This window comes from Rhodnius prolixus, unplaced genomic scaffold (genome assembly GCF_049639745.1).
Source record: "Rhodnius prolixus isolate KJV_2025 unplaced genomic scaffold, Rpr scaffold_8, whole genome shotgun sequence".
Lineage (NCBI taxonomy): Eukaryota > Metazoa > Arthropoda > Insecta > Hemiptera > Reduviidae > Rhodnius > Rhodnius prolixus.
In genome coordinates, this window is record NW_027411593.1 from 3,018,295 (window position 1) to 3,034,067 (window position 15,773).

The 15,773-nt window shown below is 33.0% G+C and overlaps 1 protein-coding gene across 4 annotated transcripts; it reads left to right on the top strand.

Moving 5' to 3' along the window:
- Nucleotides 1–699: 699 nt before the first annotated feature.
- Nucleotides 700–12,781, top strand: LOC141450691 (uncharacterized). Of its 4 annotated transcripts, none has more exons than XM_074121365.1 (8): nucleotides 6,372–6,511; nucleotides 8,345–8,597; nucleotides 9,355–9,579; nucleotides 9,999–10,237; nucleotides 10,703–10,802; nucleotides 11,711–11,806; nucleotides 11,882–12,037; nucleotides 12,254–12,781. In XM_074121365.1, exons 2-8 carry the CDS (start codon nucleotides 8,349–8,351, stop codon nucleotides 12,305–12,307), a joined length of 1,119 nt encoding a protein of 372 aa, XP_073977466.1. In that variant the 5' UTR covers nucleotides 6,372–6,511; nucleotides 8,345–8,348; the 3' UTR covers nucleotides 12,308–12,781. The 4 variants fall into 4 exon arrangements, with proteins under 4 accessions (XP_073977464.1, XP_073977466.1, XP_073977468.1 ...); XM_074121366.1 differs by lacking the exon at nucleotides 6,372–6,511 and adding an exon at nucleotides 6,518–7,827; XM_074121363.1 differs by lacking the exons at nucleotides 9,355–9,579; nucleotides 9,999–10,237; nucleotides 10,703–10,802; ... (1 more) ...; nucleotides 11,882–12,037; nucleotides 12,254–12,781 and adding exons at nucleotides 700–868; nucleotides 2,074–2,287; nucleotides 2,839–3,010; nucleotides 4,674–4,790; nucleotides 4,874–5,016 and having other exon boundaries at nucleotides 6,211–6,511; nucleotides 8,345–9,293.
- Nucleotides 12,782–15,773: the final 2,992 nt, after the last annotated feature.

Here is a 15,773-nt window from a genome sequence, read left to right on the forward strand (position 1 = left end):
AATCCTCTTTCTATCCGTTTTTGCAGTATGCATGTTTATTGAATCTAAAACTGATTTCGGACCTCCATCCATCCTGAGGTGGACTAATACACCTTAGTGAAGAGAGCGCGGTTGTCAAACTCACGTTAAAAACACTGGCTATTTTGGTGCAACAGGCAAGATTAATGCAAGCCATATCACATTTATAAATTTGTTTTGCTAGGTGTGATCCATAACATTACAATCCAGAATTCTCTTTTAATCTTTAATCTTTTTGCTATTGGCATCAGTTTAATTTAAGTAACACTAAGAGTGGCAGACATATCGCAGGTAACGGAGACAGAAAAAGTAAAAATCTTGACGAATTGGAAGCCAATTCGGAGTTTTTTCCCTTGTATATTACCTTTAATTATCCAAATGAGGGCTACCCTTTATGTCTACTTCTGTCCTGGACATAAAAGTATGTCTGAGGAACTGTATTGAAAGGTATAAGAAGATGGTCAGTTATTTTAATGTTCTCTCTTTAGATTTATTTTGCTAAGAATTTTATTTATCCATTTTCTTGTCTGGTGTGAAGCTGACAGATTTAATCTTACGATTTACCACAAACACAGAGTCAGCATAATCACACTAAGAATAATAAAAGATAACTCCTGAAATATATCCCATGATAATATATTAGAAAGTAGAGGGGACATCTTCTGCTTTTGAATTCGTGAGGTAAATGTAAATTTAGTCAGGTAGAGTTTATGTGAAGTTAACGATGTTCAGTGCGGAGTTAATTAGAGCAAATTATGGTTAAAAATTTGTCACCAACCAGTTGGTGGATTACTGGTGCTACAATGGTTGCATTCGCTTTAATTATGATACCTGCGTCGTATTTTTTACAGTAAGTAGACTTTGATTTATGTTAGAAGAATTGGTGGCGATCGTGGATTTCGACTTTTCACCCGGAAATGTCCCGTTTTGTGGTTTCAGGGTTCGAAATCAACAAACTAAGCGCTCAGAATCCCCCAACCGCAAGTAGAAACAAAACCTAAGTAAAAGTACAGGGTTTTAATATAATTTACAGCTCCAGCATCTTTCTTATTAAAAAAAGGCGATTATATATTTTGATTAAATTCTGAGTTCGCAAAAAAAAAAAAAAATCCAAAATTACCGGCAGTACCACATTCTCTATGGATTTTCTAGTCCTTGATATATTTTTCTCCCCCCCCGGGACACCAACAATGGCAATCAAATTACAATAGATCATTAGTGAGCCCTAAAGATGGCCAAGTTTGAAAGTTTAGCATTTATACAAATAAATAAAATAGGCGCCACGGTAGCCGAGCGGTTAAGAGACTAGACCCGCAATGCTAAGATGTATTGTTGGTTTTAGTAGGTTCGATTCCCGGTCTCTAGGCCTTGTATTTTATTTAATGGTTAATAAAAGAAATTTACAGTAAAGTATTGTTTGCTAGTCGCCTCCGTCCACAAAATTGGTAGTTGGACATAAAGCCTGCCTGAAATTGGCAATAATCTGTTTCCCGTTTGGATTAAGGAATTAAGTCGCTAAGAAAGGTGAACAGGACTCCGCAATATAAAAATTAAATTTAACTCCAATATATGGAGAGTAAATAAAAAAACAGCTCGTAAGTTAGTACCTTGAGAACGGAAGTTACAAAAAGTCATGGGAGTGTTTATTGATGACTAGAAGAGCTTTGCTAAGATTTCGCCAAACTATTATTTGGATGGCACTGAACTTGAATGATATATGAGTAATTAAGCTAAGTAGTGAAACAGGAATATTGGCAACTTGGTTTTTGACTGTACAAGGTGACAGACAGAGTGAACTCAGCCAATCTAAATTATTTATGATAAACCCAACATCTCTTTTATCTCATCGTTAAGCAACAATTTCGCCTCTTATCTTTTACATAATAACTGCTTGAGATAACAGACAGGTAAAAAAAAAACTCAGGTCAGGTGTTTGTTTAATTTTAAGGTAAAGTTAATTAGATCGCACTGTCTACACTGATTTTATGTTGCTAGCATTGATTTCCCAACCAAGTAAACAATATTGAAAGTTTCACACTTTTCTTTTTGTCGCAGAGAATCAGCGGCGTCTACAGTTCCAACAGCAACCATGAAGATCATAGTCGACATAGATCCGGGTGCTGATGATAGTATGGCGTTGTTGACGCTATTACAAGAAGACAATGTTAAACTAGATATTATTGCAGTTTCAACAGTAGCTGGTAATGCAGACATTGAGAATGTCACTCGAAATGCAATTAGAACTTTGCAAATTGCTAAAAGATTTGACGTAAGTTGATTTTACTTTCTTTTTGTTTTTGTTTTTAACGAAGTATCCATTTTATTGGAATCATGTTTTAAGTATTTTGTCTTTAATTTGGATACAGTGACTTACTGTTTATAGACTCATTGCCCTTCCTCTAGGTTCTATGTGTGTTAGGGATTAGAGAGCTGGGGTTCAGCTTCCCTCTAACGTTCATTTAAGTTGTAATGTAGGGTCTCATTACCTTTAAAAAAAAAACAGGAATTCAATACTTGAGTAAAAATTCAAATTTAAAAAAAGTGATGGTCAGTAGTGCCATTTTTCTCATTCAATTTGTACTTTTATTGGAACGATTTTAAGCAATGGCTTCCGGAAAAATTAAAGTTTAAACTCTCTTTTTTTTTCTAGCATTCAGCTTGAACCAAAGATTAGATGTTTGTTTTTAAAGATTCTTAAAGTACACTTAGATCTTGCGCTACTAAGAGGCAAAGAGATTACTCTCTGTCACTTCCTCTTACGAGCGTAAGTTCACATTAGCTGACGTCATCCAAATACATTCAATTTCACCCATGATTCAGATTCCCGTCTACAAAGGAGCAAGTCGAGGACTGGTGCACCAGACAATAGGTGAAAAATTTTTTGGATCAGATGGTTTCGGCGAGACTACCTTCGACACCCACCTAGCAGAGTATCTGCTGAGAGATGAAGTAGCGGCTAACATGTTGGTAAATCGTGTTAGAGCCATGCCAAGTAAGTAAATTGATCTCATTTCGAAAGATTTCCTTCCTCTTAATCCTCTGAACGGTTTATGGCTTGAAGTTTAAAAAAAACATATACCCCCCTTCCTGAGTTTAATGCATTTAGTACAAGGCGGTAATTGTTCATTCTGTTTCTTTAATTATTAAATCAGCCATTTAAATGTTGGGTGTTCAAAGAAAGACCTTTGAGTGTTAATATATCCAAAATCTTAATAAAGTATAAAATCAATGATAATATTCTTATACATAAATGTTTACACTGTTGCCGTCTTTACAACCCATTCTTTAACTCTTTATTGTTTCATAAAAATTATATTGCATCATTGTTGCAAAGCTAGATTACAGAGTTGGGCAAAAATTTAATCAATTAAAATATAATTGAATTAAACCGAAATTTAATTTTAATCATGATTAAAATTAAAAAATTTAATCGGCCAAAATTAGTTGATTAAAATTAAATTCACTTTTAATTTAATCGGAATTTAATCAATTAAAATTTTTAATCATAACTAAAAATTAAGATTAAAATTAAAATTAAATAATCAGAATTTTAATTGATTGAATTAAATTCCAAATTTAGTTTTAATCACTTTGGACGATTAAATTTTTTAATTTAATCAAAATTTGAGAGATTAAATTTTTAAAACCAAACATTGCCAATGGTTAAACCAGAATCGGACCAATGCATCTTTATTCCGCCTAGCTGGTGCCTCTTCTCTATCAATATTATCACCTTTCTCAAACTTGGCACCTTCATTCTACCAGTCTGGTGTCTCATCTATACCATGTTGGTGTCTCTCAAGACTTATATATGAGCACCTTACACTCACATTTAACCATGTTTACCATGTTAACCAGGTTAAATGTGAGTGTAAGGTGGTCCTATCTAAGTCTAGTGAGTGGTAAACATGGTGAAATATAACTCTAAGTAGGACCTGTATAAATCTTGTGAGTGTAAGGTGGTCCTGTATACGTCTAGAGACTCGTGAAGAAGTCCAAATCTACAAAAATTAACCGAAAAGTATTTATTGAAGACGCTCAGAAAAACGGCCTCGCCAAAACGTGGTTCGAACCATTGGTTGAAAAGCCATAAATGTGGATGATTAAATTAGTTTGATTAACGATTGAAATTAAATTAATTCGGTGATTAAAATTAAAGTTCAATTTAATTCTCAGATTTAATCATAATTTTTTTAGTTTGATTAAATTAGTTTGATTAACGATTAAATCTGAAATTTAATTGATTAAATAATTGTCATATGATTAAAATTAAGATTAAATTCGCCGATTAAATTCTGATTAAAATTAAAAATAAATTTAATCAATTAAAAAATTTAATCAATTAAATTTAGAATTTAATTTTTTTTTAATCAGTGCCCAACTCTTAGATATTCATTATTATTTATTATTATTATTATTATTATTATTATATCCAATCATTTATTCATAATACCGTTTCAAGGTAATTTCATTTCAAGAGAAAGCTGGGGAAGGTTTCCCCTGCAAGGTTACATTTCAGTGTAGTTCACGGTTTTACGAACTGTAAAATTTTGGTTACAATTAAATTCGGAGTTTGACGGAAATAAGAATCTGGAAAATAATATCAAGAAAAAGTCGCGTGTGAGTTCATTCCAGAATTTTTTTTAAAATTCCAGATCAGGTGACAGTGGTAGCGCTTGGCCCGCTGACCAACATCGCTCTGGCTATTGGTCTGTATCCAGATTTCCTGAAAGATGTAAAACGTCTTATCATACTAGGAGGCAGTTATCAAGGTAATCTCTTCAAATTAGCATTTAATCAAACATATATCTCCTTCTTGTATGATTAAGGTCAATTGAATTTAAAATTATTTCAGGTGTAGGGAATGTGAGACCAGGTGCTGAATTCAATTTCTACTTTGACCCGGAAGCCGCACAGTTAGTGCTGTCCAGTGCACCGGAAGAGAATCCGATCACATTACTCCCGATTGAAGCTGTTAGCGATGCGGCCATTCCAATGGTTAATATTTTATAAAGCAAATTTCGCAAATAGTTCAAATTACGTCAAGAAAAAAAAAGTTGAATAGATAACGGGGGCTACATCCAGAGCAGAGGAAATTTTTGATTTACTGATGGTTTCAAAAGAGAGCCTAAGGGTGAATCCTAGTTATTCGTGAAGACTATCTCTTTGTAATGAATCCACGCTGAATATTTTGTAACTGTGCTTTGGAAAGAGAGATATTCCCAAATTTTTAGGACTTCTTCACATCCATAATCCATCTTTACGCTCGCCATGTTCTAAGTAAGTGTTTTTCCTAATCCTGTTTTATTTCGGAGATGTGGGGCATTGGCCCACAGTCCCCTAGTGTGATGGAGGTATGGCCTTCTTTAGTCTTGCTCTGAGCACCTTCACAGTTTTATAGGCGGTCCTACTTCCAGAGAGGCGTTTGATAGCCTGACCCATTCAGGATGGTGCACTGATGACCGTTAAGATTAAGGGGGCACCACGAACAGACGATCAACTTCATTCCCCCAGGGACTAAGTAAGTAAGTACCAGTTCTAGACTTTTCTAAGTGCCAAAAGAATCTCAGTCTTCGCCATCAAAATTAAAATGCTTCACAGAGAATACTGTTGATGCAGCATTCTTTATGGCAACGTGAAACTGAGTCTTTAGCGTATCTTAGGGCCGATGGTTACAAGAAGCACTTACTTTAATCTTCCAAACTGGCGATTTCTTCTTTATCACATGCTTCATAAGTTCTATCTGGCAGATTGGAGTGGATTCGGAAATGATAATGATATCTCCTTCCTCGATTTGCTTCTCCATTCTGAGCTAAAGACTGCTTTGAATCTTAAGTACTTTACGTGCTTTTCTAAAGTTTTCCCAATATCTACCAGTGTTCAAATATAAATTCAAAAATTACTCAAAAGGAAGGAAGATTACCGCCAATTTTGAGGCTTAATTTTTTTTATTTTTTGCAAAGTTTTCACTCTAGGGACTAGGTCATATTTAGCTTATGCTTGTTGACAATTATAATATTTTTTACATTTTTAAGATCAAATGTTGGTGTATCTTCTGCCCTGACTGGTTAGATCTGTCAAAGCAATAAGTTCTGTAGTTGACGTAGTCCTTTAGGTTGAAAGCTAGAGAGAATCAATCAGCAAAAACAATCAACAATATATAAAGAACTTATTTATTAATGACATTTTCAGACATGGCGTCAAGACACATTAGGCAAATTAAATTCAACAGTCATGCAGTTTTTGAATAAAATAGAAGCTTACGTACTCCATGGTAAAGAATACTGGCGACCATACGATCCGGTAGCTGCTTGTATCGCCATCAATCCGCAGATTGTGAGCAGCACTAAGAAGGTATCAGCCAGAGTGCTCTGTTGCCCGGATTCTGCAAGAGGTGTTATGATTGTGGACTATAAGAGTACCAGTGTCAATATTGAATTAGTTACTGAAATCAACAAAGAGATTTTCAAAGATATATTACTTGAAAATTTAGGTAAATAAATATACTGCACTTTTTATTTTGAATAAACTTATGAGTAATATTTGGTTTATTTGAAGGTAATAAAACCTAATAAACTAAAGGTATTATCTTATAAAATTTTATTTCTCATTTATAAGAAACTTATGTATCTATAAATTATTTAAAAAATAAATAAAACGTCATTTTATTACTGCCCAAGTCCCTGAAAAAATAAATTCTCTTGATTTACGTACTGACAAATTAAATATGAGCCATGATGAGGGATAACATACAATAGATCGTGTAGATGAAGCTCAGTCCTTCATAGGTCTTGACAAAGTCTCGGTTTCAGTCTTATTGGTACTGTAGGCTTGCTGGATTGGAGTTGTGGACATTAGTGTAAGTAAGGACTCATGTGAGTGTGAATGGTTTGAATGTCCAGTTCTCTGGGTATTTGTGTGTTCTTAGTAAACCATAGAGGGGCATTCAGTGCAATTCGTAGTATGTACATTAGTTTATTCTGTAAAATCTGTAGTTATTAGACAGTTAGTTGCTAGAAATTATCCAAACTGGAAATACTATGAGAAATCTGAGAAGTATAGAGCAGCACCGTTTCCAGAAAGATATCAGGAAAAGTAAAAAATCCATCCTGAAAAAGTGATAATTCTATTTTTGGGATTTTGATGTCATAGTTACAGTTGGGCACCCAAGTTTTCGCTTGCCTGCAGCGCATACACACATTCTAAGAATTATCTTTTCCGACTTCAGAAAACCTGAAAACAGATTTTTCTAGTAAAAGCTCAATTTCCAAAAGTTTTCTTACCTAGTAAGTGAAATTTTATAACAAGCTTTTTGGTTAATATGAACAACAACTATATTAAACCACAAAATTAAAAATTAAACAAAAAATTGACAAAAAAAAACTGTAAATAAAAGATGAAATTTACTTGATGTTAAAATGAAATAATTTTTTTTTAAACTAAAAAGCAACAAAACAAAAAAAAAAGTCTATAATAATTAAATACTTTGAGAAAATTGACCATTTAATAAAAGAAAATTGTTTCCTTCTTTCTGGAAATTATTTCAAAAAATTGTTTGCTCACTTTGTTTGTTGGCCCTACTTTGTTTGTTGACTTTTCTTGAAGAATGAATAATGAATGGCTGGTGCTCACAATTATGTGGTTAATTCTATATGTCTTCCAACAATGTCCTAAGTAAACAAACTACAATACAATATTCAGATTAATTGATGGTAAAATGGTTGACTAATATATCAAGCTAGTGCTGTAATTTTGCCCAATTGTACTTAGAGCTTACTCTGGTCGAGTACTTAGGAAAGAAATTATCTAGTAAGTCCTATATTTAAGTTATTGTATTTTTTAAATTTATTTTTAATTGAAGACCCGTTGCATGAAGTCGGTGCACTGCCAGCTACGAGTTGTACTCTCGTTACAGACTCACTATCTAATTGACCCGGTAATGGCCAATGGACTTCGAGAGGTATCTATGGTGAGAAAATCATTAGTGCATCCCGCAGGAATCTTGAAAGTCCCACTGCACTATGCATTAAACTAATCCCTTCCTTTTATTAACCAAGCCGGGACTTAAAAAAAAAAGAAAAGTTATTTTTAGAAAATGTTCTAAATTTGAGTGTGCACAGAATGTCTCAGAAACTTAAAACCGCAGGAAGCTGACACTTCTGTATTTCGACTGGACCTAGGAAACTTGACTGCAACGTAAACAATACAACGTCAATTCCGTTTAACTATATATTATCTTGAAATTTGGAATCTTGCTTATTTTACTAAATTCCTTCTTTGTTTTGACTCTAGAGTATTTTTTTTCTTTTACCTTTTTTTTTTCCAGGCCCATGGAGACGGAAGGAAATAGCCACTATTCCTTCTTGCACACTGTGTCATGGTTACTATATGTTGGTGGAATCAAGAAAAATGAATATGGCGACGTACCAATAACATTTCGCTCTTTGGTGCTCATGGTTTGGGTGTTTGCCTTGTTCTTTGCCATAATTTTAAAACTATTTTGCTGTGTAGCTTCATTGGAACTTTTTGTAGCTGGAATTATGGTGGCTGCCATAACTTTTCATTTAGTTGTAAAACAGGTAATTTAGTTTAATTGATTTAAAAACCAAAGGGTTTCGAAACTGTTTAAAAAAAAAAAAAAACTTGTATTGTCTTATAATTTTTGTGACTATCCACTGTTTTAGGGGGGGAAAACTAACTAAAAATACACAGATGTCCTTCCATGTTTTTCCCCTGTGACGTTTCGACAAGCCTGGCATCTTCAGGGGATTACAAGATGGTTGTAGTAAAATACTGTCAGTTAATAAATAAATAGAACAAAAAACACAAAATTATGAATAATAAGCTCTCCGTCCAAAACTGTTAGACAGACCCAAGTAAAAAAGAAAAATTAATATTTACAAAGGGAAGGGATTAACTAATAAGTTAGTTTAGTAAATTCCCACGAGGAGATCCTGGTTTCGAATCCGGCTGCTGGCCCTTAAAGTTTCTTTGATTTTTTTTATTTAATTTTCCATTTTGTGCAAATAAACTTAAATACACCTTATAGCTGCACCTGAAATACATATTTTCATGTAAATAATTAATTAGGTTTATAATAAATAAATTCTTGTAATAAATGTGTTTGCATTGACAAACCCGACGGGTTGCTAATTTTCCCGAATGCACCAATTGATTGTTTTTTTTTAGGAAACTGTCAGAGCGATTGATTAGTAAGCTTTGCGATTCGGCAACTGAAAAACGTTTGACTTTAATTTTCCTTTAAGCTGGGAAATAATTCTGTGAGAAATTTTAAGTTATCGAAACTACCTAAAGTTACACTGTTTGTTTTTCCAGTTCATCTTAATTATCAAAAGAAAGGAGATTATAAGTTTGATTGATGATCTTGAACACTGTTTTATATTAGCTCGAACCGATCCTAAATTCATTGAAGAAAAGTCACTTAGTGTAAAGAAAAGTGGAAATAAGTTGATCATTATAATGGGCGTTAGCATTGTAATTGCTTTTGGCTTTCAATACATCAATCACGAGCTGACTGGAGATACATCTTTACCTGTAGAAGTAAGTAGCTTTTTACAAAATTACTGGCTTTGAAATTGCATAAAAATGCGAAAGATTGGTATTCGCCATTTCCATGATCTTTTTACAATCTGCGGTGAACTCTTTTTAGAAGACATACTCTTACCTTAAAGGTACATTTTAGGAAAATAAAACTGGAATGACAGCTCTTGCTGTCAGCAAACCTTCTTGGCTAAACCGCCACTAGGAAATCAAGTTTGAACGTGCAGCGATTTATTGTTTTTTAAGAAAATGCAGAACCAACACTTCACAGACAGATATACCACTTTATAAAACCACTTCTTTGATCTCACAGGATCTCCAAAAATGTTGTCGAAACTTTGAAACGAGAGAACCTGTTACCTATTTACAGTAAGTGAAAGTAATGTTGAGTATTCATAGTGAAATTTCTTTGTTTCAAGATGTGGACCCCAAATGGTGACGAAGGAACTTCATTTACAGTGCTAGTCTACCAACTGTTCATGGGTGGGGGCTGTGCTACAGAACTGGTCATCTACTACGCTCTGTTCTTAGGTCTTGTCTCAACTTGCAGAATGATAATTGATTCTCTTAAAGGGAATTTCGTCAAAGGACCAGACGAAAAAGAAACTTTAGAAGCATTTTTAAGCAGAAATGTGCTTGCTCATGCTCACCTGCTCAAGTAAGTAGATTGTGCTTCTTCTTTTACTTTTGCTTACCTTTACGAAAGCGTTTTGCCAGGGAAATCCGATAAAGAGCACTTCTGGGAGATTTAATAAAGGAAATTTCAATACGCATTCTTCTGGTAAGATTTTCGAAACTTTTATATGATTGCAATACTATCTCCATCTGGTAAGGGAAAGTAAAATTAGCCATTAGCCACTTGTTGTATCAGAAAAACGACTAAAAAAAAAGAAATAATATTAAGTTGGTAACTTGTTATAGCTCTAATATTATTGTAGTTCTTGACAACATTGTTGGCAATGGGTTTTACTAGATTGCAAACGAGCAGAAGGAAGTCGTGCGAGTGAGTCCCAGCCCCGTAAAGATGTACCCCAAAACGAAGTCTAGCGATGAATGTAAGTCCAAGACACGGACATTTCAAATGCCGAAAGTACAATAAAATCTGTATTTAATTTTGTTGCAGAGTTGTTGACGACATCAACGCTAATATTAGTCCAATAGTATTCCTGGAAATACTGCTGTCATCTATACAATGCTGTTGCGCTGGATATTTGGCCAATTTTGTTAGTAAAATAGAATAATAATGAAGTAATTTTTTAATTAATGTTTTTGCCAATTATGGAACATTGATGTAAGTAACAAAAGTATGGGGCGTTTTTATTGATTTCATTTTCTAGAGTTGGCCCCTTCTTCATAATATACGATCTCATGCAGCATCCCAAGCATGAACGCATCGCTGATCCAGAAAATAGTTAATCTATTACCCTTTGGGCACTACTTTAAAATGTTGTCACCCCTTAATAACGCCTTGGAGACATTTGCATAGGTCCTGGAGTCGACAGAAAAACCAAATGTTTTGCACATCAGTGGAGTAATTAAATTCCACGTCTGGGAAATTCTGGAATTTTCATTCATATTGCCAGATTAAGTTCACATCAGATCCATACCTTCGATTTTCCAAGACCTCTTTCATCACGATTCCGTAAAAATGGGGCGCAAGTTGTAGCTGTTAATTTAATTAATTAGGTATTCTTCAGAGATTCTGCCCTTACAGAGATTTATGGAAGGGCGGGGTTTCCAGAAGTATCTCTAGGAATGCCATAGTGCTAATTACCGCTGTAAGTTCCTAAAAATTAAAGCTTATGCAACATACTTACTAAAATTTTCTGTTATTTGCTGCTAATATAATTATAAGAATGTAAAAAATATTATTATTATTTTCTTAATGTAAGGCACGTAAACATTTGAGATCATTGGCATTCGTAGCCTTTTAAAGTGCACTGCTGACCTCCGTGCAGTGTTCCCTCGTAACCAAAAACACTGTCCACAACGGTCACTGAGCTCAAAGAAGCACGCACCTAGGAAGAGAAAATCTAACTAAGGGCTAGCTACTGGATCTTGGGAATCCATTTCTCTTACCACTAATCCGTTCCCTAATTCCTGTTTATTATTCTATTCTTTTTAAATTTAGGATTCATTCCACAACAGTCTCTACTTTGTATACGTTCAAGCTACTTTAGTCATGCCAGGAATGATCTGTTATTTAGGGCAGGAAATTAAAAATTATGTAAGTTTAATTTACGATAATTATCATTAATAGTTTCATTTCTGTTTAATTTATTATTTTATTATTTTGTCACAGTATCAGGATTTATTCGATCAGTTGTACGACTGCCCTTGGTACATTGCAACGCCTAAACAGAGGCGTTACTACCTGATGATGATCTCTATGACTTCAAAACCTTTGATTTTACATTTTAGATTCTTGATGACGTTTGATTTAGAGAGATATGCTAATGTAAGTATCTAAATTGCCCATGCTATAGTCCTGTTAAATAATTTAAGTAATTTTCCTTGGAATTGCATCAGTTTGATGAACGCGCCCTGAAGTTGGGTGTATTTGGATGCAGTTATAGAGGCTGCGGATTTTAATGCAAATAGAAGTTGCATTTAGATTGTGTTTATTTAGATATTATATGATTCTATTATTAAAGGCTGTAATTCTATTTTGCAGGTGCTACAAGCTGCGTATTCCTACATAACAATATTACAAAACTTGTTAAATTAAATCTTATTTGTGATTTTTATTAAAACTAGAAAGTTTTAGGAAGAAATTTTAGTTATTTTAATTGGCAAAAAAACGCCCAATTTATGTTCTGATTGTGAGATGTTTAGTAATAAAGTAACATTACCGCTTAGTAGATGGCTTTGTTAAACCTAAAAGTAGTGAAGGTTATTATTATTTGTAATAACTTTAGGATTTTTTTATTTGTTAAACAATAAAATAAATAGAAAACAGTTTATGAATATTATTATCCTACTTGACATAAATAAAAAAAGTCTTATATAAAACAGTCTCACTTTAACAAAAAAATTAAAAATCAGATCTGATCAAAAATTAAGTGCTTTTGGTAAAGTGTTAATTAGCTTTTAAAATGCATTTAAAGTAACGAATTGTTTAATTTTTTGAAGCAGATGTACTGGCGATAGAAAAAGCTTATATTTGATTAATAAATAAAGCAAAAGCTTGCTTGAAAGTTAATATTTGTTCAAATGATACCCTTCCATTAACATAAAGTCGAAAGATACACCCTTAAACTCTTCTGCAAATATTACTTTTTATGTCTTTGAACAACATGATACTTCGACTACATTGGAACTGTAATAATAACTGTATTCACCAATCACAAGAGGCGAATGATTTATTGAAACACTCAAGGGTCATTCTTCACTAATCAATCTTCTCTAATCTCTGTAATATTTAGTTTTATTTTTATTTTTAAATAAAAAACGGATCAATATCCAATTTACAGAAACAATATTAATAACATAAATAATACAAATAGTTCTCAGTCTATAATTTTGGTTTAAAATTAGGCTTTAGCATTTTATTTTACCTTTTAGAGGTTTTTATATACATTTATACAATACAAACAGGTCAAAAAAATAGTTGATATCTGGCTTTATTTAGAAAATTTTGTATATCAGGGCCAAAGAAATCTAAGTTAAAAAATTGGCTGTCCGCATCATACGAAACATAGGGGAGTAAAAAACGTAGTTATGTTTGCAGTACGGTACATTGAACGGAGAAGAATGTCGTGTAGCATGGGATGAGATATTAAAAGAAATTAGAGAAAGAATGTAAAGACAGTCTATTTGAAGTTGGCAGAGGAAAGAGAGATCATAATAAATTCTGGTGGCAAGTGGAGGAATATTGAGAGTGAGCTGTAGATCGGAATAGATAAGGGTTTCTTTAGAGATTTTCAAACAGCAAGCCAACCACCGAAAGAACTTGTTCTGGAACAGCCTCAGTAGAAGCCATATGTATCTTGCAAAACGGACTCCAAATTACTGAACCAATTCAAGGTGGGTGTATTACAAGGGATTTATAGTATAATGTGATATAAGAACAGATGTCAGAGAAATTCCTCGTGTTCCTAAAATATAAACCCAAGCTTTTGTAAAGATTTGCTTCTGATCTTGTTCATGTGCTCTATAAAATCCAATTTGCTGTTGAACATGATGCCCAAATCATTTACTGACGATACCCTAACCAGCAAAGAGCCGTTCAGCGTATAGTCAGTCATAAGGCCCGGGGTCACGCTGCCTAGTGAAGGAAATTACACTACACTTGGATAAGTTCAGATCCAAACAGTTCTGAAGGTACCAACAAGATAAGGAATTCAAGGAAGATTGTGCTTTATGTCATTAATAAATAAGTTAAACAGAAGTGGCCCCAGATGAGAACCTTGAGGAACCCCAGAAAGGACAGGAAAAGGAAGTGATTTAACAGATTTTAGTTTCACTACTTGTGTTCTTCCAATCAAATAACTGCAAATCCAAAGAAAAAGTTTGCAATGAATGCCATAAGCTTCTAATTTCGCGAGCAAAATACAATGATTAACACTATCGAAAGCCTTGGCAAAGTAACCAATAATAATTACTAATAATAATAATAGTGCCCCTACAATTAACCCATTTCTATCCATCCCCATATTTTAAAATGGGACAAACAATAGTGAGGGTCCATTCTTCTAGCATCTCTTCCTTCAACCATATCTAGAGCACAAACTTTACAAGTTCTTCAGCAAATGTTTCTGTCCGTGATTGAACTTTTCCTTACCCAAGCAGACGCAAGTAGTCGCAGCCTGTATTTATATTCTTATATGTATTAGATTGATTTAAATGATATATTGATTGAACACTATTTCAATTAATGTCTAAATACGGTATATTATCAAGCTGTGCTTCAAGCGACTCATTAAAATCACGCATCTTCAGTTATTGCAAGTAAAGTGAACAACGAAGTGGTTCTTTTTATCAGAAAAGTCAATTTTAGTTAGCTTGTGGAACTTCGCATGCCTGATAAAAAAAATCCCTGTGAATTCTTACCCCCCCCCCCAAAAAAAACTAGAATTTTAAGCTACAATTGGAAACAAAGTTTAATCTGTAAAGTTAAAGCAAAGTTCAAGGAAAAGCAAAAAACTTGTTTAGAAAAAAATTGAGTAAAAATAGTTTCACTCAACGTGGTGTAGATAGCAGCACTTACCTCATAGTCTGAAGGCTTTCAAATAAAATGGTTGTAATAATGTACGAGTATATAGTTTATTTATTTATTTATACTGTTTTAGACTCAAATAAATGTCTGTGTAGTTGGATAACAAGCGATAAGTTAAATAATGTTAGAAAGCGAAAATTTAAAATTTGTATCAAGAATGGTCATTTTATACAAAACTAAATAACCTGCACAATGGACGAATGTAAGTGAATTCTAATCTTAATAGGTTATTATGTATTAATAAAGAATTGATAGTATAAAACAAATTATCAGGGTTGCTAACAAAAACATAGATAATTTATGGTAGTAATAATTATTAAAAGAAAATTGTAATTATCTTTTTTTATAAATTATCATTTATGGTACTTATAAATGAAAATTTGAAGTTTACGTTTGCTGATTCCCGAACATAATGTAATCATGGAGAACTAAAAAGCGACAAATTTATTGTTAAAATGTTAACCTATTAATTTCGCTGACTGACAGTATGGTAGCTTTCAGGAAGTTTTTACAGCATGGTATTGTAATTCAGATTAGAAGATAAGTAAGTTTTACTATTTTATCTCTTTAAAGTAAAATCTAAATGATTGAATCAATTTTAATATTTTGTTTGAATCTTAATTTCTTGAATAAGCTTGATTGATAATTTTTTAATTCAATGAATGTAGCGTTTACAATAATTCTTTTGGAGTTTCTAAGTTTAAAACTGGCGCGTTTCTCCTTTAAAATTTTAGTTAATTGAATTCATCGTATTTCCAATTAGTGTTTAGCTTATTTTTTAAGAAAACAGAATGCTTAGATTCGAATCAGTTTTGAATAATCTAGAAATATCTATTTTTTTGTAACTTTCACTAATGATTTAAGAGTTTGTTTTAGAATAGACGAAAAACAAAAATATTTGTATATAAACTGAGTTCTTTCTAAAACATTAACTTGGGCACTATTCAACATAACCAACTAAATCAAAGATTTGTTA